Below are 20300 nucleotides of genomic sequence, written 5' to 3'. Positions count from 1 at the left end.
TCAAATACAATTAAAACTTAACACGTTTGATTAGGGGCCATTTACAACTAATCAAAAGTGTAGGTTACCGTAATCTGCCGAGGTTTGCCGAGTGAACCACACAATCTCTTTGAGAACCTGTATGGCGCTGGATCACTAACCTCATTCCTAATTTATGTACCGGTGTTCACCGAAAACGTTCCACCACTGTCGTAGTTTGATTCGGGGTGGGGGGTGGGGGGGGGGGGTTGCAGTGACACAGTGAGTAAGACACTCTCTCTTAGCCGGTTTGATCCAGGTGTTGTCTTATAAAGTTCATCAGGTATGGTTAGGCTAATAATCCTATATATTTGTATGTATAAGGGGGGTGGGGGGTGGATGGCCGAATGGTTAGCATGTTGTATTATTAGGTCTGTCATTGAGTCAACTGGCGTGGTTTTGATTACCCTGTTGTACGTGGCAAGGATCAGGGTCGCCTGTCCAACCTCTGTGTTTTCCCCGTGTCCCCCCACTGCTAAAGATCGCTACGCGCAAGCGAATTACTGAAATAAAATTGAACCATATGTTAGTCCCGAAATGGCTTGGTTTGTGTCGAGTGGACGTTAAACTCCATTTCTCTCTCTCTCCCTAAATGTATAAGCCGCCATTCTGTGCCTCCACAAACTAATTCGTCCATCTGTGACATGAGCAGAAACCTGCTTCCATCCAACTAATTGATGCTCGTTTTGTTATTGAACCCCATACCAGACGTATCCCTGATATGGGCATCTTTCAGTAAGTGACCGCTGATTATACCTTTAGGCACAAGTCTTGCTGACTGCAGGTGGTTTCTCAAAATTCTAGCAGACATATGGCGATTGGGAAACAATTGAGACTTGAGACTGGAACTCGTTGCATTTGGCACCCTACTAGACAAATCAGTGCCTTGTATTCGCGTTGTATTTAGCTCAGTATATATATACTTAATTCGAGGGAGGTGGGGGTGGGGGTGGGAGTCATTCTGCATGTGGCAGGTGTTTGGTGTTGGAGTTTCACAATCACTTAGTTGTATGGAAGATCATTCTTATTATAATCATTTTAATATGAAAATTGAAAAAAATTAAAACATAATTTGGTTCCTTTTGACGGGTGGTGCTTAGCGTTTCTCCCGGTGTATATATATAAATGTGAATATATAATATACTAATTATCATTAATTAAATCGTCCATTCAAATTATTTTCTGGCATACACAAAATTGCTGACAGTTAGCACCCCTACCTCCTCCCTATCTGGTATGTCTAAGTATGAAATTATTTAAAGTGGCATTGTGGCATTTATTAGCGCCACATGAATACTGCAACGGTTCGGGCTGCAATAGGAAGATCGGTCCAAAAATGGTCCAATTCCGTTCTGTATGTACAAAGTTATGTTGAATTTACATTTCATCGATCTATGCTGCGCACTATCTAATGAGCCCGCCGCCATTTTGTTGTGGGTGAACATAATTGATAGACCTAATTTAAACCAAATTGAATCCTAGCGTCGGTATTTTGATTTTATTTTATAATTAAACATACATTATATATGCAAGAGCTAAATCTGCCTATTGCAGGTCTTTCTTTGGGCCTGAAATGTTATCTAAATTATTAGTTAGACATTAATTAACTTATCCAGACCATAATCAACCCTCGATGCCATTGCTAACCTGCGATATCTACTGGATTTGAATTTGATCTCCTGCTCACCGCTCATTGGTGGTTAAATCCAAAAATGAGTAACCGCGGGTATGTTTTTTTATCGTGCCGACTTTAGTAATGATGATCCAGACTATAGGCCTAAAAATCAAAAGCTAATATCTCGGTTCAGAGTGGATCAATTTGACTGACATTTTCAGCAAATTCCCTTTACATTATCTAGTTTTTAACTATTAGTGAGAGCTGCCAGGCCTTTATCTAATCTCCCATAATTCCCCTTTAATTGTTAAATAATCAATCTGAGTACATATTAATGGGGATTAAGAAGTGAGAAATTTGATATTTTTAGTTACAAATCTAACGTCCACTCGACACAAACTTGGTAATTTCGGGACTAACATATGGTTCAATTTTTATTTCAACAATTCGCTTACGCGTAGGGGTCTTTAGCAGTGGGTGGAAACCGGAGGACCCGGAGAAAACCCACGAGGTTGAACAGGCGACCCTACTCTTTGTCACGCACAAATCTATATTTTGTTTCGTTTTTTTATACTTTCGATGGCCTACATTGCATGAAAATCTGACCGGTTGTAGTGGAAGGTCGCGTCAGGGGTTGTACGAGCTGCTTTTGTCCCTATGACGTCAGATATAGATTAATCAATCAGCATTGACGTTTATAGTGGCTTACCCACAGTACTTGCGTAACAGACCGTTTCATTAGCTAATCCCTCACTTGTCGTGAAGACAAGTAAAACGAAATTTTGAACTATAAAAAAACGAAACGAAATAGGATCTGTGTTTTAATCAGACTGCGAACAACCGGGGAATCTAAACATTTTTCTTGGTAAGACCTCGTCCTTTGCCACTGACAAGGCAAAACCATGCTGGCAAATCCCCGAAGAAGTTCTCGGCCACAACCGCGTTCGAAAACGGGACCTCATATCCACCGTAGCTCACCCAAATTGTATAAAGCTCAATGGATCAAATAGTATGATTTGTTTCACAAATTTAACTCTTAGAAAGTTTAAATGAGTAATTTATAAAAATATATATGCCAGTATCAACACAGCAACAGCTAACATAACATAGAACATCAGAGAAAATTTGTTTTCGGCTTTTACTGGTCGCGTCTTTAACGGATAAAATGTCCTCTCCCAGGCTGTATTAATGGCTTCCTTTGCTTTCGGCCATTTTCCTGGACCAAACAATCTGTATTGATATGGTGTAACAGGTCCGAGGTAACATGTTAATGCCAGTTTAGGATCACTTTTCAGTAACCTTTCTGCCAATTATGAAAAATAAAAAAATAATTTATTAATTTGGAGATACTAGTGGGACTTTATGTAGGATGTCGTAAAATGAAATATAGAACTTGCAAAAGGAAATATCTCGATCGATCAACTTAATATCTGGTATCTCGATCGATCAACATAACATCGCAATCGATTATCTTAATACCTCGATCGATCGACTTTATATCTTGATCGATCTACCTTCTATAACGCCTGGTCTCCCCCCACCGACCCCATTGAGCTCTGGATAGTGCGAGAGTGCGCGGTGACTGTACGAGAGATCCGGCTAAACGTTACCCCGCCTTCCAACACATTCGCTGCCTTCGAGAAAACCAGCGAAGAAATGAAAAGAATCCCTGTCATAAAGTGTAAAATGTTCTTACTGAAATCAATTCTGCATCCATTTAAATCGGCTAGTTCATCCATAAAGGCGCAATAATCAACTTGAATGGTGTGCCGTGTTGATTGGACGTATCTTTGTATCATACGAATTTCTTTATCTCTAACATCCTTCCACATATCTTCTTTAGAGGGTAGCTGTACATCACCCTGATAAACAAACAGACAAACAACAGTAAGGAAAAAAATATTCCTCCTTATTTTCTTCGCACAAACTCATGTCACTTTATTGTCATCAAGCATGTATGAATAATTTTGCCGTTCAATAGAAAATTACAGAAAATCTTTCTTACTAATACATACGGAACGGTGTGCAGGTAAACGAACCATTGACAGTTGGAAAAGAAATACTATCGGCTCGCAATCCCCCACCCCCACCCAGGGAACACTCTTGTACGTGAAATGCCCGTCTTCATGGTAGGTGGGATTCATAGGACATTAAACCCCATTTCATTCATTCATTCGTATGAGCAAAGCCAACCAGCCCCTCTGTCACTTTCCATATCAATGTAAATGTTACCTTGAAGACCCTTGTAGCAAGACGGCATTGTAGTTCTGATATTGGCATGATGGCACCAAGAGGTTGTATACAGCCAATAATAGCTATAGTCTGTTTCTTTAAATCTGGTGGAAACATATACTTAAACAACTCTACTCGGTTATCTTTCACATCAACCACAGACTTCTCCAGAAATGGAAAACCAAATTTATAGCCAGTCGCAGTTATAATGGCATCTATGTTATCCTCCTTCGTACCATCGATAAATTCCACGCCATTTTTGGTCAGCCGTTTGATGTCAGTTTTAACTTTCACAGATCCACAGATGATTCTGTTGGGTAAATCGTCGTTTACAGTTGGGTGCTGGGCGAATGGTGGGTGTTCTGGTTTTATGGAATAAGCAGCATGATCAAATCGTTTGTTCAATATTCCAGTTATTAATCCATTTATTATCGATAAAGGCAATTTTTGAAGCATTAAAACTGCTAATCGGTTGAATAGGTTCATATCACCAGGAAGGCCATTATCAGATACTCTATTCATAATCCAACTTCCTCGTCTGGTACTGAGAAAAACCTGCAACATAATGAAATTCAAACTATTTAATTAACGATGCTAAACCAATAAGGTAGTCAAGTGCCGTTGTTTTAAAAATTAAATCATTTGATTTTTTCAAATAAATCCATTTTTAGCAGATATTATGAACAACTTGTTCATTTTTATGATTCTGATTCTTCTTATCACAGACCGGTATATGTCAATTTTAGTGTTCTGGTCTAAAAACTATGCAAAAATACTATTTTTGGCAGATTTTGTGAAATGTCAATCTGATTAAAACACAGATCCTATTTCGTTTCGTTTTTTACAGTTCAAAATTTCGTTTTACTTGTCTTCACTACACTAGGATCGACAAGAGATGTCATATAACCCACGTTCTGGTTGATGTAAGACATTAGCTTACTCTGGTTGATGTAAGAGTTCTTGGGTGCGATGTACGGAACTATGGGTATCCTACTAGAAACATCAACGCTGATTTGTTAATCAAATGCCTGACGTCATAGGGTCAAAAGCCGCCCGAATGATTCATGACGCGACCTCCCACTACAACTTGTCAGAGGCCAACGAAAGTAAATAAAAAACGAAACGAAACATAGATCTGTATTTTAATCAGATTGGTTACGGTACATCAGTACAGACAGGCTGACGACCATTTTTGTGTTCAATTAACGAGCCAATGGAGAAATGTGAATTGTTGAAATGAAACGTACCATGTGTTTATACCGACATGAACTAGTTAGTAATACCCCTATGTATTCGATGCGGTGATGAAAGGAGTCATTTGTCAACGGATTGCATAAATTGATTTAAACCCAAACACAGTGTGGACTGTTGTGTTTCTTCTATTGGAACTCAGGCACCTAATGTACGATTACAATATCATTTCGACATCAAGCAAACTTCGGTTAGTTTTCGGCTTGAACTGTCGGAGGTGTACACAAAATCTATATTTCAATTTAATAGCCTAAGATATTGTTCAGATGTCTACTGTGCAAAATAAATCAATGCGCCAAATTTAAAATCTACACTTGAATTACACGAGGGGTAACGCGGTATAACTGCTATCATTGAGTACCCTATACACTACTTATTTTTATAACTCCTATTACTGAGTTACTTTACACTACTTATATTAAAACGATAATTACCCGACAAGCAAGGCGAGGTAACTCCTATTTCGGGTACCCCAACTCTTATTCAAGGGTACCTTATACAATACTTAGGTTTAAAATATAATTACCTGAGAAGCAATACGACTCAGTTCTACAGTAGCATCTCCTCCAGAATTACCAATCCCAACCACCACAACTCTTTTATCTTCATAACCATGGAAGTCTCGATAATCATGCGAATGAACAATTTTACCTTCAAATTCATCCATACCAGTAAAAACGGGTTCATTTTTGACGGCATGGTGTCCCGTACAAACCAAAACACCATCAAAAACTAAGTCTTGTGTTTCTCCTGTATTTAAGTCTTTCACCTGTATATCCCATCTACCTGTTTCATCAAAGTCAGCAGATCTTTTTACACTGACTACCTCTGTTTCAAATCGTATGCATTTGCGTAAATTGAATTCATTCGCATATTGTTTGAAATATTCCCAAACTTGTGTGTTATGCATATAGATCGGGTATTCTTTGGGTATAGGGTAGTCACTATAACACATCATTTCCTTACTGGTGTTGATAACAGTACTTCTCATAACGCATGACTGACCATCTCTGACTTCCTCAGTATAACGCCACAAACCACCAATATTGTCCGTTCTTTCAAAACATACCGGTTCTAACTTTTCGTCTAAACAGCATTTAATAGCGGCTAATCCACTGGCACCTGAACCAATCACGGCTATTTTCTTCGCCATTTTAATTTACAAGATCTATAAAATACAATTATGGGTAATCATTTAGAAGGAGGACTACACAATTAAACACAGGGTTCTAATGTCTCTTACCACAAAGTCACATCGTGTGTAAGAGAGAGAGAGAGAGGGAGAGAGAGAGAGAGAGAGAGAGAGCTTAAGCCACGATGGAGTTCTTGGGGCATGCCAAATTTTTAAACTCTAATAATACCGATTTTTAAAATATTGTAACCATATGCTAGGGTTTGGGTATTTTCATTGACACACACAGTATAGCGCCTTAGATACAAATAAGGTTCAATTCAGCTTTCCTCAAATTTATTCAGGTAAAATTCTAAATTTACTGACTTACTTAGGAAAATAAAGGTAAATTAACGGTTAGAATCCTTACATACGAGGGCATGCTGTAAAGGTCTAAACCGGAAAAGGATTGTTCAGTTGGGGTTGAATCAAACTTTTGTCACCGACAAGTACAATCATTGAATGGATCATAGACATATGAATTGCCACTAGTGTTATTATTGTCTTCGTACCAGATCATCTTATGAACCTAAGAAAGAAAATTTGAATTTTCTTTGCTCGTGTTCGACGGGCTTTATAGAGACAGCATCTAAACAATTGAATGTAGGGCTACTATATATATGGCAGACATCTACGGGATAGAGTACGCAACCATCGACGGGATTGTAATTTTAAAAATGGGCCCTTATTTGTAAATAGACATACCTTTATGTGCAGAATTTAGCATCTAAATCAATATACCTGATTAAAGTGTCACTGTCCTGGTCGAAAGTCTTGATCGATTTCGCAAGTCGCATAAGAAAACGACACGTGATCTGTAGCTTATGGAAGCCTATTGCGGCCATTTCATAATCTCGACTTCTCGTCTTCACATGTTCTCGCCCCGGAAGTGCAATGTATGCGCATGTCCACTGACTATCGTATCGAAATTTGGACATGGGCCCAATTAGTCGGAAATGTTTGGAGTTCTAGAAAGTATAATAGTCCAAACGTCTTTAATCTTATCTTTGCGAATAGTATCGTATTCTGTTCAGTCGAATCCTTCTTTTCATCCTGATGAAGGGATCTCTCGCCCGTAATCCAACATCCGGATTCGAAATGAAATGCGAGCTACGGTGGCTCAGTGAAAAGGACGTTTGCTCACTAATTTCATCAAAGTCGAGATTATGAAATGGCCGCAATAGGCTTCCATAGTAGATAATATGTAACCTGTCGGTTGGACATTGGATTCACCACAGATAAAGCAATGTTTACTTATGTTATCTCTTGACAGAGAGAAAACCTTTATAGTGCATGGCGATAAGGGGCTTTGATAGGGAGCAAAACCTGTATATAGTATATAGGTCTAGTATGTCATGACTTAAATAACTGTCGCATAGACCCCCTTATTAATGAAGTGAGATCGGGGCTATCCTATGGGCTAACAAAGATAGGGACATACATAATATAGTGTACGAGGCAGGGGGCTATCCGGACGGACAGGTAAAGTGAAAACAAAGATTATTATTTCATCTAGTTCACTTTATGGCAGTTGTGATCGTTTTTGGACTGTGCTTTGAGCATGCTCATGCATGGATATTGCGCAATATAAATGGACTATATTATAATTAATCCCGAATCAGATTGATTTTCTAATAAACAGTCCAAGGGAACCAAATTCATTACATCTCTGGGATCAGACCACATTCGTTTCGATGGAAATTCATTAATTTTATTTTTTATTCATTTTAGTTCAATTGTCGGGGACCGTGACGAAAGCAATTTATATAATAGATAGTGCCAACAAATATTCAGTAAACTGCCAATGACCGGAAGGCTGTAGAAATGTTATCTTAATTATTAATTAGACATTAATTAACTTATCCAGACCATAATCAACTCTCGATGTCATCGCTAGCCTGTAATATTTACTGGATTAGGATCCGATTTGCTGCTCTACGCTCATTCATGATTAAATCAAGAAATAGATCTTGAGACTATGGATTTTATCGTACCAACTTTAGTAATGATGATCGAGGTTAGGCTCAAAAGTCAATCGCTAAATTCCCGGTTCAGAGTGGATCAATTTGACTGAAATTTTCAGCAAATTGTCTTTACATTAAGGAGTTTTTAACTATTATAGTCAGAACTGCCTGCTCTTTATCTAATCCTCCATAATGTATCTTTAAGAGAATATAGTCGCGAGCCAGGAATCATAAAGCTATTTCGTTTGTTGCTCCACGCAAGTTTTATTCAAGATTCAAACGTTTTTCTTTAGGCTAAAAGTACAGATGAAAGTAATCTCAACATTTGACATTCTATTTCAATCCAGTCTAAAAATGTGTTGTGACTATATTTTAGGACGTTGTATAGCACAAAGTCCATAGCAGCGTACTAATGGTGCCCTTTCCTTGAATCTTTGGGCAGCCTAGTAAATCTACCAAAATATCTATTATAGCCCATGCCTATTACGAAACTAAAACCAAACAAAATAAAACCAAGCGAAATGAGTCGAAACGAAAAATAATTGAAGAAAAGCCAAACGAAATTGAAACGAAACGGGGGGTGGGGGTGGGGGGCTTGCACCAAAACTAATAGAGGTCGTCCTTAGGGTATAAGGAATAAGTATGAACAGTTTTCAAGACGATCCATTAAGAATTGCAGCAAAGAGAAAATGAGCGTGACTCTACCCCTGTTAGTTGGGCATGCACCTTAGGATATTAGGAATAGGTATGCAAAGTTTCAAGATGATACGTTAGGAAATGCGTCCTGTAAATGACAAACAAGTACAAAAAATGGGCGTGACTCTTCCTTAGGGTACAAGGAATAAAGTATACAAAGTTTCAAGATAATCCATTAAGAACTGCGCTCTGTATCCGACCAACAGACACACTCACAAACCCATCCACACACCCATACATACACACACTCAAACAGGGGCGACGACATAATACGTCCACATTATGAATCTGGACGTCATGTTAACTGTGAACGACTTTTTTTTAGGGTTGCTGAATAAAATGTCTTCCTAACCTGCACCCAGGCCTTTAACATCGTTGGCAAAAGTGTGTACACCTCTAAGGGGACTATGTAGAAAAATAAATGGAAACCTTTGATTGTGTACAGGTCTTTCACATACAGGCTTAGAACTTTTCAGCCAACCTTCGTAAAACTAGCGTTAGATTTACGCAAGAAAACTAATGTTAGATTAACATTATATAACTAACGGTAAATAACCGGTTATAATCTTGACATAAAACTAACGTTAAATTTATGCAAGAAAGGGACTGTTAGATTTGCGGTAGAGTAATAACACGACCAATTTCGATGACGAAAAGAGATAAATAATTGCATTGGACAGGACTTTAGGACCCACAAACTCTGTAGATACATGTAAATATATTGAATGCCCCCCCCCCTCCACCCCAATATGCGATGGATAAACTTGTAAGAAACTCAAATATGTATTGAACCGGTACAATTTCACAAACATTCACCGGTACAATTTATTCAGTAATGATTGCACAAAGACCAAACGTATAGATATTCTTATAGAAAGAGCACCTAAGCAATTGAATGTACTATATGGCATACATTTACGGGATAGAGTACGCAACCATTGTAATATTGAAAATGGGCCCTTATTTGTAAACAGACATATCTTTATGCGCAAAATTTAGCATCTAAATCATTATACCTGATTAAAGTGTCACTGTTCTGGTCGGAAGTCTTGCTCTATTTCACAAGTCACGTAAGAAACCGACACGTGACCTGTGACGGCGTTAAGGAGCATAAAAGGTCTGACTGTTCATTTTATTCGTGCAAACCAGTGGGGTGTAACGATAAAAATAGAAGATGTTACAACCCTCCACTATCACAATATGCACCAGGAACACGCGTTCGCGGCCGTCAAATTTTCTTTTTAGCGGGCGGGGGCGGGGAGGGAGTCCTACACGGTAAGCTCCGTGTTCCTTCGCCTCTTGCAGATAACCGGCAGTCCAGCACCGCCGTCTGTAACCCGAAATTTAAGGTCCCCCCCCCGTCTAACATCCTTCGAGCCCGTACGCCTATGCCATATATTGTGATATGAGAACATTTTACCCGGACAGCGGGGTTTCCGCTTATTCTTCATCGAATTGAGACGGTCCCATTCCAGTGACTAGAGGCTTTCCAGACTAGAATTCTAACCCCAGTCCCGCACCATATATCTAAAGTGTGCTATCTCATTCTACAGAACTGTAGGTGCATCAGGAAGTATCTTAATGCTCATTCTATCAGGATACTGGGCCCGAATCCTAGAAAATTCTTAAGCACGTTCTTGTGCTTAGATTTTAAGTAGACTTTGCATTTAAGTAAACTTACCTTATTTTGTGTTCCCAGAAAATTCTTAAGAACGTTCTTGTGCTTTGATTTTAAGTAGACTTCATTGTAAGCACAAGAACGTTATTATGCGTTCCAAGACAAAACTTCGTTCTTAAACATAGTCAATCTAAGCACAAGTCCCAAGCAAGGTATACGGCTTGTTTACCAACCTTAAGTCTGTTTCTGCTTCAAAAAGATGGCTGACCGTAGAGTTATTCGACGGCTTTTTCGACACCTTATGATACCAAAGAGACAATTACAAGACTGCTAAAAAATTAAGAATGCTATAGAAAATTTCGCTTCTACCCTGAAACCATTTTATTTATTTGCCAATTAGTAAACAATAGGCTACAAACACACAGGCTACTTTAAGATCAGACGCTCTCACAATTATTCAGTTAGTTTGTATGAGTCTGCGGTTTTTATCTTGTGTCACATTTTAAATGTGTATAGGCGACATGTCAAATGCATCTAAATCAACCATATATATATGACGTCAATGAAGTAGACGACAAATTTATGACGTAATTCGCATACCAAACTTGTTTTTATGACCTTAAAGAGCATCGTAGTCTCAGTTTATGGTAAACTTTACCAGTCACAATGTGCTTTTCTAGTGACGGTATTTTTATAAGTTTCTTACGTAAGAAAAAGTTAAGCATGACTTTGTGCTTACTTTAAGAATTTTCTAGGAACCGGGCCCTTATTTCCTAATTGATTCTTTCCAGAATAGATAACTGTAATAGTTTACTGGCTGGTTTGTTTCGCGACCACAAAAGATCTAGAACACAGCAGCTAGGATAATATTTCTTGCTACTCGTTACAGTTACATAACACCAATTCTCAAAGAACTCCATTTTCCTCTTTTTAGCTACAGAATCAAATTTAAAATTCTGTGTTGTACACATTCGATGTTTAAATGGTACTGTCCGAAATACTTAAGTGATCTCTTACAATCCTACACTTCTGCAATGCCTTAAAGATCTGTAGATAAGAAAGTCCATGTAGTGCCTAAGCATAAAACAGTCCGTTTTGGTCAATGGATTTTTTCCTACCCAGGACCAACAGAGTGGATTGACCTGTCACTGCGGCACTGGAAATAAAAACCTCTCCAGATATTGTTGAGGTTAGATCCAGGCTTAAAACCTTTATGTTAAAGAAAACTTTCACTTTATGGCAGTTACTGTGCTTTGAGCTTGTTCATGCATCGATATTGCCTATTGCCCAATATATAAGTAGACTATATTATAATTAATCCCGAATCAGATTGATGTTCTAATAAACAGTCCAAGGGAGGCAAATTCATTACATCTCTGATCAGACCACATTCTTTTCGATAGAAATTCATTAATTTTATTTTTTGCACTAAGAATAAGTACAAATATTTTTTTCCCATTGGTAGTCTCATCAAGCTTTTGTTTTGCATTTTAGTTCAACTTTAGTTCAAGTGTCGGGGACCGTGTCGCAATCAATTTATATTGTGCCAACAAATATTCAGTAAACAGCCAATGACCGGAAGGCTGTAGACATTATACGCGACAAAGTGGTTGAAATGAAATTGTGTTTAATGTTCTACCTGTCGGCACCAACCGGGCTAATGAAGACGTCATGCAGTGTGCCATGACCGGCGACTTTTCCGTCTACGCTTCGCTCACGTGTACCGCCAATGTATACATGGTTCATCGGATTTTAACACGACTAGAGAATGATCCTTGTCAGGAACCCTCCTGGCCAACGCTCGGGACGAAATCGGGACTGCGCCATTGTGGCCCCCAGCAAGACAAAATAGAAGACAGTTTTGATAGGATATTTCTTTAATTCATCAATCAATAAACGTATACTAATATCAGTTATATTAATTATTAGTGTACAATCCATTACTGTAATCCTATTAACCCCTGTGGGTGCACGTTGTGAAAATCACATAGCAGGTATCATGGGGTCCATATGGACCCCAGTTATAATTCAAAGTTTTTACGTACATATATATTTGAATTAAAACGGAGCGGTTTGGTTTTTATTTGCATTCATATTTGTCAAATGAAAAATAACTAATTTAATAATTCTCACAAAATTGTCACTTTGTCTACTATGTGAAATAGGTGATATATGGACGGGGCAGTGCAAAGGCCAAATGGTCTGTTTCATCTTGGTTTTGTTTCACATCCAATACTTCGACCTTACTAAATAAACTAAATACTCATTTGTATAAAGCGGCCATTTTGGTATGAGTTCTGGCTTGTTCTGGAATTTGTTGCTTCTAGTGGTGATAATATCTGGCCAGCTATTGTCTTAATTGTGATTTAATAAGACAATGGCCAACTGTTTTCTCAATTGTTATTGGGTAACCAAATGGCCAACTATTTTCTCAATTTTTATTGGGTAACAAAATGGCCAACTATTTTCTCAATTGTGATTTGATTACAAAATGGCGAATTGTTTTCTCAATTGTTATTGGGTAACAAAATGGAAAACTATTTTCGTAATTGCTATTGGTGTCTGATCTTAGTGCTATGCTATTACTGGTTCTTACAGAGTCCCCGCCTGTGACCTGTTATACATGTACCTTATACATAACTATCATTCCATTTGTTTTCTCCGACATTCATTATTTTATATTTGTTATGTTATAATAGTAGATCTGTTAAACTAACAGATTGGACAACAAAATGGCGACCATGACCAGAACATCTTTTGGCTCTGGTTTAAGTGATTCAAAAATTAGAAAAAGAAATAAGCCAGTAACAATACGATAACAGCTAACATAAAATAAAGCATCATGTAGGATTTTTCTTCCATTTTTACTGGTCGTGTCCTTAACGGATAAAATGTCCTCTCCCAGGCCGTATAGACGGCTTCTTTTGCTTTCGGCCATTTTCCTGGACCAAACAATCTGTATTGGTATGGTGTAGTAGGCCCAAAGAAACACGTTAACGCCAGTTTAGGATCACTCCTAAATAACCTAACTGTAAATTATAAAAAACAAATAATAATAATAATAATAATATGTTCATTTATAAAGCGCTATATGCACAAAACGTGCTCATAATAATGTCATTAATTTGAAAAAAAAGAAAACCCAAACAAACCCCAAAACAAATGGACCCATGAGTCATGCCAGTTGAAATTCGATGACGAGTAAATCGTAGCTCCGTTCACTGTATGGCGTATACTCGTCTTCATTAGCCTGGTTGGTAGCCCTGGAACTAGCCCTAATGCTTAGCCTAACCCTAACCTACAACCTCGCCAACAATCACCTTCCCTAACATTATTTACATCTCAGCGGCCTTGACGAAGATTTAGCCCTGGTTGGTACAGATAAGAGGGGAGTTAAACCCGATTCCATTTCAGTGAAGAATGTGACTCACTAATTTGCAGGTCCCACGTTTGACCATGGTATTGAGCTGGAAAGTTAAACGGGGATTTTCCAGCATGGCTTCCAACCAGTCAGTGGTCCAGGACAGAGAGCCTGGCAGGGAAAAGCGTCTGATGGAACGAAGAACTCATCTCCATCCGAGGATTGCAAGTATAAGAAAGAGAGATAGAGAAATGGGGTTTAACGTCCACTCGACACAAACTAGGTCATGTCGGGACTATCATATGCTTCAAATGTTTATTTCTATAATTCGCTTGTGCATAGGGGTCTTTAGTAGTTGGAGGAAACCTGATCACACGTAAAAAAAACCCCACGAGGTTGGACAGGTCCTAGTCAAATTCAAGAGGTAAATCGAAACTATGCCACTTGACTCAATGACAGACTTCATGGTTTCATGCGCACCTACCCGCATGTATAAAAATCACCGACGGTTAGTATTGGATGCTTAGTATTCGGAAACACCACTGTCTGGACAAATGTCCCTCCTAACATAATACATGTAGTAAATGTATCTTAGTCTCAAAATCACACAAATTTTGTGTTGACGAGACGTTAAACTCCATCGTTTAATTAAATGCATCGGTGTTGTTTTTTTTGTAGAGGATAATCATAATGTTGGGTCGCATCAACCGACACACACCAGCATGTGACACACAATGGTTTGGGGGCTAACAGGGTGACTGGTGCCCAATGTGTTTTCGCTGTTACTGACAATCTTCACACGCCAAGCTAAAGACTATGCGCTTTTTGTCCGTCTTCCTACTGATTACTTCGCATATGACACACAATGATTTAGGAGTTAACTCGGTGTCTAGTGCCCCCTCCCCACCACAAACTCCACTACCTGACCACGCTATGGATGAAATACATGTAACAAAGTAACTTACAGAAATCGATTTTACATCCATTTAATTCAGCTAGTTCATCCATAAAGGGGCAGTAATCAACTTGAATGGTGTGACGTGATGATTGGACGTATCGTTTCCTCAAGCGAGCTTCTTTATCTCTAATATCCTTCCACATATCTTCATTCGATGGTAGCTGTAAATCACCCTAATAAATAAAACAGAGATTCGATTGGCACACGTTCGGTACAATTTAAAGATGCCTTTCCAAGTATAAATTATGCGATCTGTAGATACATTTGCCCTAAGTCATCTGTGGAACAATCAATTTCAGGTAAAAACGATCAGAGTCACATCGAACCAAGGCCTTTCTGAAATGGCCTCCGGACAAATACAAGTCCATCGTACCCTTTATTTGACCTTAATTTGGCTGAAAAGTGGAAGTCAGTTGATGTACTGGTAATTATGATTCGTATTAAACATTATTTTGGAGTTATAGTTAAACCCACTCGTTGTTCTGTTCGCGTCAAGCATTCTCGTCTAAAAGTCTGTTTTGCCTTTTATGCGAAAAGACAAACCTGGACTCTTCATATTCAAACTAATATTTCTATCAAAAGTTGTTGAACGTTAAAGTTTCCGGGATTTTCCAGGGTGATTTCCCCTAGTAGGTGGTGCAAAACAGTGACAACGAACAGTGTCTAGTCGTTTGTATGGAACTAAAAACCGAGATTCAGTGTACACGTTGGGGTGTGCATAAAAAAACCTCGACACTTGGAGTAGGCGGAAAACGCCCCCACAATGCACTGAATGGTGTATGCCCGCTGCCGAACACTAGGACATTACATCCCAGTCAGTTCATGAAAGCATTGATATGATTTGGAAAGTCTTTTGACATATATTTGATTTTAGGGTATGTCTGATGCTTTAAGACTGTAGTGTAATATTACTCTTACCTTAAAGACCCTAGTAGCAATACGACATTGTAGTTCTGATACCGGCATAAGGGCGCCAACTGGTTGGAAACAGCCTATAAAAGCTATAGTGTGTTTCTTTAAATCTGGTGGAAACATATACTTAAACAACTGTACTCTGTTGTCTTTAACATCAATCACAGACTTGTCCACGAACGGAAAACCAAATTTATAGCCAGTCGCAGTTATAATGGCATCTATGTTATCCTCCTTCGTACCGTCGATAAATTCCACACTATTTTTGGTCAGTCGCTTGATGTCAGTTTTGACTTTCACAGATCCACAGATGATTCTGTTGGGTAATTCGTCGTTAACTGTCGGGTGCTGGGAGAGAGGTTGGTGGTCAGGTTTCATGGAATAAGCAGCATGATCAAATCTACTGTTCAATACTTTTTTCAAAAATCCATTTAAAAGTGATGTCGGTACTATCCGTTGCATTAATGCGGCAACGCGGTTGAATTTAATCATATCAACAGGAAGGCCATTATCAGATACTCTGTTCAGAACCCAGCTTCCTCTTCTGGTGCTAAGAAAAACCTGAAACACAAATGTTAACGGGTTCTTAGGGCGTCCACACCGACGCACTATCTTCGAACAGCAGCATTTAAATTAACAGAGTAGATTATGAACAAAATTAAATAACGTTACACTTTAAATAAAGGCAACACGTGCTGGGGAAGTTGTGGGATGTTGGACGGGACAGTGATCTAAATGCCATTTTCACAAGCCGTTGTTACGGGCACCATGATGGCGCCAAATTAGCGAAATTTATTCATCATGGCGTTATAAGTGTTCATATCTTCCATGTTGTTTTCGTGAACATATGAATTTTGGTGTTTCTGTTACATTTATGGCAAGCCAACATGACAATGATCTCAATTTAACACCCGAATTTATGCCACCATATAAGGCCACTTAAAGAAAAGCAACAAATGCTGAGTCACTAGCTGAGGATAAGGTATTTTAAGAAGTAAATAATTTTGGGCAATGAAGGAGATTTGCAATCTATTGGGGTTATAATTGGATCGCGTATTCAACGAATAGTGTTATGTGATAATACTTTCACAATCTGCATCGATCCATTTGACCCAGATTACACAAACACCGAATCATCTGACACAGCTGTGCATTTCCAAAATCTGTGACTAGCCTTGAGAGCCTTGGCAAGCATATTGCTATGTATTTATTCTATTTACAGTCAACCCAAAGATGACAGTCTCAAGCAAAAACGTTACCAATGCCGTGATTGGAATAAATTTCATAATTTAGTTACCTGAGAAGCTACACGGCTCAGTTCTACAGCAGCATCACCACCAGAATTACCAATTCCAACAACAATAACTCTTTTACCTTCATAACCAGCATAATGCCGATAGTCATGTGAATGGACAATTTTACCTTCAAATTCGTCCATACCAGAAAAAACGGGTTCATTTTTGTCAGCATGGTGCCCAGTACAAACCAAAACGCCATCAAAAACTAAATCCTCTGTCTTGCCTGTTTTTAAGTCTTTCACCTGTATATCCCATCGGCCTGTTTCATCGAAGTCATCAGATCTTTTTACACTAAGTACCTCTGTCTCGAATCGAATATATTGGCATAATTTGAAGTCAGTCGCATATTGATTGAAGTATTCCCAAACCTGTGTGTTATGCATAAAGATCGGATATTCTTTAGGTATAGGGTAGTCACTATAACACATCATTTCCTTACTGGTGTTGATGCAAGTGCTTTTCATAACGCATGACTGACCATCTCGGACTTCGTCGCTATAACGCCACAAGCCACCAATATAGTCCGTTCTTTCAAAACATACCGGTTCTAACTGTTCGTCTAAACAGCATTTAATAGCCGTCAGTCCACTGGCACCTGAGCCAATCACGGCTATTTTCTTTGCCATTTTAGCTTACAAGATCTATAAAATACCATTTAAATTAATGGGCTAATGGTTCGTCAGTGCGATTGGGGTATTGATTTATCAACTTAATAGGTCATTGGGATACAAACATTACTAGGGTCACGTGTGTAATGGAACAGAACTGTGGATTGGAGGCTGTGTCTGGGTATACTCGGTTTCTTCATTAACAGGGCTTCTGCATGCTCGTACAGTCTAATCGTCTACTCCCGCTGTCCGTGGGAGCCTTGTTGGCTCAATGTGCATGACTATTCCACTAACAAGGCGGTCCAGGATAGTTCGTCGGACGGGGGTGGGGGGGGGTGGGGGATGTCTGGCAAATCACAAATGCGTCTAGTCATTCGGACGAGACGGATACCGAATTGGCCTCATACACCAGATGTGCGACCGCCGAACGTCCCTCGGTGAGTAACACGCCCCCTTAGTTACTGGTACAGGACAGGGTACCTGGATAAGGCGACGATCCCATGGTCCGTATGTATACACTATGGGCGTGGTTATATCTATTTGATAAGGCCAACTTCAAGTTTGGTCAAAGGTCACGAGATGTAAACAGGGCTAGCTCGAATTCCAACCTAACCCTAACCCTGGACCTAGCCCTAATGCTTACTCTAACCCTAATGTGCCCAAATGTTATTTACATCTCAGCGACCATGACAAAAATTGAGCTGGCCTTAACAAATAGATTTAGCCGTATAGACGTGCTTGTAAAAAAAACCTTGACATTTCCCTTATAGCACACTGTATAGTTTATCTCCGTCTGCATTTGCCCGGGTAGTTTATCAAAGTAGAGCGCGAAGCTAACTAAACCCCATTTCATTCCATTTGCATACAGCAGGCTCGTGTTCCTAATGACTAAATTATACAACGTCTAGTGACAAAACAATTCGAGTCTAGCAGTATGGACTGTATACCTTCCACATAAGACAATCTGAATATACCGATGATGCCTACCTGGCAGATGAGAGTGAAAAAAAAGATGTCTCCTGTTTAATAGTGAATTAGCTCCACTTGTCGACAGACTTGATCTGCAAGATTTGGACACATTTACACACTTTTTAAGAATTCACCTTCACCTTTATCAAGTTGATCAGGTGATCCGCCGAAATGTACACTATCTATTGGTTGCAGATAAAACTTGTTTACTATGAATAGTTTGTCATATAAAAAAACCAAAGAAAAAGACATTCATTTCATGGCTTAGGTAAGTACAGTGTAAAGGATGATGACCGACTTGTTTACTAAGAATATTTTGACATATAAAAACAACGAAATTGACATTTATATCACGGCTTAGACCAGTATTAGGGTTGATGACCCACTATATGAAAATCGCCTCATTCAAAGCTGTTTGGAGCGATTTCAGAATCTGTATGCATTGTATATTCTCGGTACAGTACTTAATATCATTTGCTTTGAAATAAAAACAAAATGTGTACGTGCCGTTTGGCATAAACTATGCAAGGGAGACCATTCCATTATATTTTGAGAAACTTACAACAAAACGCAGTATTTTCGATGTAATAATGTTTTACACCCAGGCTCTCGCCACTTCTTGGCTTAAAGTCTTCGATAAAATTGGTTTGTTAGGCTATTAGTATAAATTAGTATCAATAATATTGGGCGGTTTTCTCTTGTCAGGTTTTAGGAGTTAGGGCCCGGAGAGAGAGAGAGAGAGAGAGAGAGAGAGAGAGAGAGAGAGAGAGAGAGAGAAATTGGGTTTAACGTCCACTCGACATAACTAGGTCATTTCGGGACTAACACATGGTTCGATTTTTTTTCAATAATAGGGGTCTTTAGCAGTGGGAGGAAACCGAAGGACCAGGAGAAAACCCACGAGGTTGGACAGGCGACCCCTACTCCTTGTCACGTACAACCGGGGAATCGAAACCCCGCCAGTTGACTCAATGACAGACAGTTGACTCAATGACAGACAGTTGACTCAATGACAGACCGTATGATACAGCGCGCCCGTGCTAACCATTCGGCCATCCAACCCCCCGGCCTGGCAAGAAACAACGTCTAGTCGTTCAGATGTGACGGAAATTTTGAGGTCCTGCGTACACATTACGTGCATTTAAAAAAACACATGACAGTTGGAATTAAACTGCTATCGGGGCAAAATTAGGACGTTCAATCCCAATTCATCCATTTAAAGGATATATACTATTCAAAAAAAGTAGGGGATATTTTATTTTTAAGTGTTATTAAAGTCACCTAATGAAACTGACGAAGAAACAAATGACAAAATGAAATGAAGTTCACATTCATCGATTTATTCCAAATGATCGTTAGACTAAGTAAGGCACAGACTGACCATTATAAGGGTAAAATGATACCCGGGGTCAAACAGCAAAGTTACCACAGCATCACAACCAAGTCAGTAACGGGTAAATCCTCCTCTGTTTGCCAAACAAGCATTGATCCGACGTGGCATACTCCTAATGAGACGTCTAAGGTCATTTTGGTCCAGATTGTCCCATTCCTGTTGCAACGCAGCAGCAAGTTCTTGGACATTGGCAGGACGTTGTTGACGTTGACGTAACCTCTGTCCAAGCATGTCCC

General features: G+C 39.1%; 2 protein-coding genes across 4 annotated transcripts; both read right to left on the bottom strand.

Moving 5' to 3' along the window:
• Positions 1-1271: 1271 nt before the first annotated feature.
• Positions 1272-10747, bottom strand: LOC130010241 (flavin-containing monooxygenase 5-like). 3 transcript variants are annotated; one of them, XM_056102105.1, is made up of 5 exons: positions 10629-10747; positions 5643-6284; positions 3866-4420; positions 3330-3495; positions 1272-2936 (listed from the first exon to the last, which is right to left on the bottom strand). In XM_056102105.1, the coding sequence occupies exons 2-5, from the start codon at positions 6267-6269 to the stop codon at positions 2692-2694; spliced, it is 1593 nt and encodes a 530-aa protein (XP_055958080.1). In that variant the 5' UTR covers positions 6270-6284; positions 10629-10747; the 3' UTR covers positions 1272-2691. The 3 variants fall into 3 exon arrangements, with proteins under 3 accessions (XP_055958080.1, XP_050404396.1, XP_050404536.1); XM_050548439.2 differs by lacking the exon at positions 10629-10747 and adding an exon at positions 7029-7095; XM_050548579.2 differs by lacking the exon at positions 10629-10747 and adding an exon at positions 6993-7035.
• Positions 10748-12431: 1684 nt separating this feature from the next.
• On the bottom strand, positions 12432-18811 carry LOC126820749 (flavin-containing monooxygenase 5). The gene is made up of 5 exons (XM_050548898.2): positions 18690-18811; positions 17094-17735; positions 15803-16357; positions 14892-15057; positions 12432-13594 (listed from the first exon to the last, which is right to left on the bottom strand). The coding sequence occupies exons 2-5, from the start codon at positions 17718-17720 to the stop codon at positions 13350-13352; spliced, it is 1593 nt and encodes a 530-aa protein (XP_050404855.1). The 5' UTR covers positions 17721-17735; positions 18690-18811; the 3' UTR covers positions 12432-13349.
• Between the last annotated feature and the right edge of the window lie 1489 nt (positions 18812-20300).

This window comes from Patella vulgata, chromosome 1 (genome assembly GCF_932274485.2).
Source record: "Patella vulgata chromosome 1, xgPatVulg1.2, whole genome shotgun sequence".
NCBI lineage: Eukaryota > Metazoa > Mollusca > Gastropoda > Patellidae > Patella > Patella vulgata.
This window is presented reverse-complemented; position numbering and strand designations above follow the sequence as displayed.

What these genes read in the sequence shown, in the direction of transcription:
- LOC126820749 (XM_050548898.2), bottom strand. Translation starts at nt 17,720, where the DNA reads ATGGCAAAGAAAATAGCCGTGATTGGCTCAGGTGCCAGTGGACTGACG. An exon ending in TGAGCCGTGTAGCTTCTCAG is followed by an intron (nt 16,358 to 17,093) that starts GTAACTAAATTA and finishes TTTGTGTTTCAG; the next exon opens with GTTTTTCTTAGCACCAGAAG. An exon ending in TTGCTACTAGGGTCTTTAAG is followed by an intron (nt 15,058 to 15,802) that starts GTAAGAGTAATA and finishes TTTATTTATTAG; the next exon opens with GGTGATTTACAGCTACCATC.
- LOC130010241 (XM_056102105.1), bottom strand. Translation starts at nt 6,269, where the DNA reads ATGGCGAAGAAAATAGCCGTGATTGGTTCAGGTGCCAGTGGATTAGCC. An exon ending in TGAGTCGTATTGCTTCTCAG is followed by an intron (nt 4,421 to 5,642) that starts GTAATTATATTT and finishes ATTATGTTGCAG; the next exon opens with GTTTTTCTCAGTACCAGACG. An exon ending in TGGATGCAGAATTGATTTCA is followed by an intron (nt 2,937 to 3,329) that starts GTAAGAACATTT and finishes CATAATTGGCAG; the next exon opens with AAAGGTTACTGAAAAGTGAT.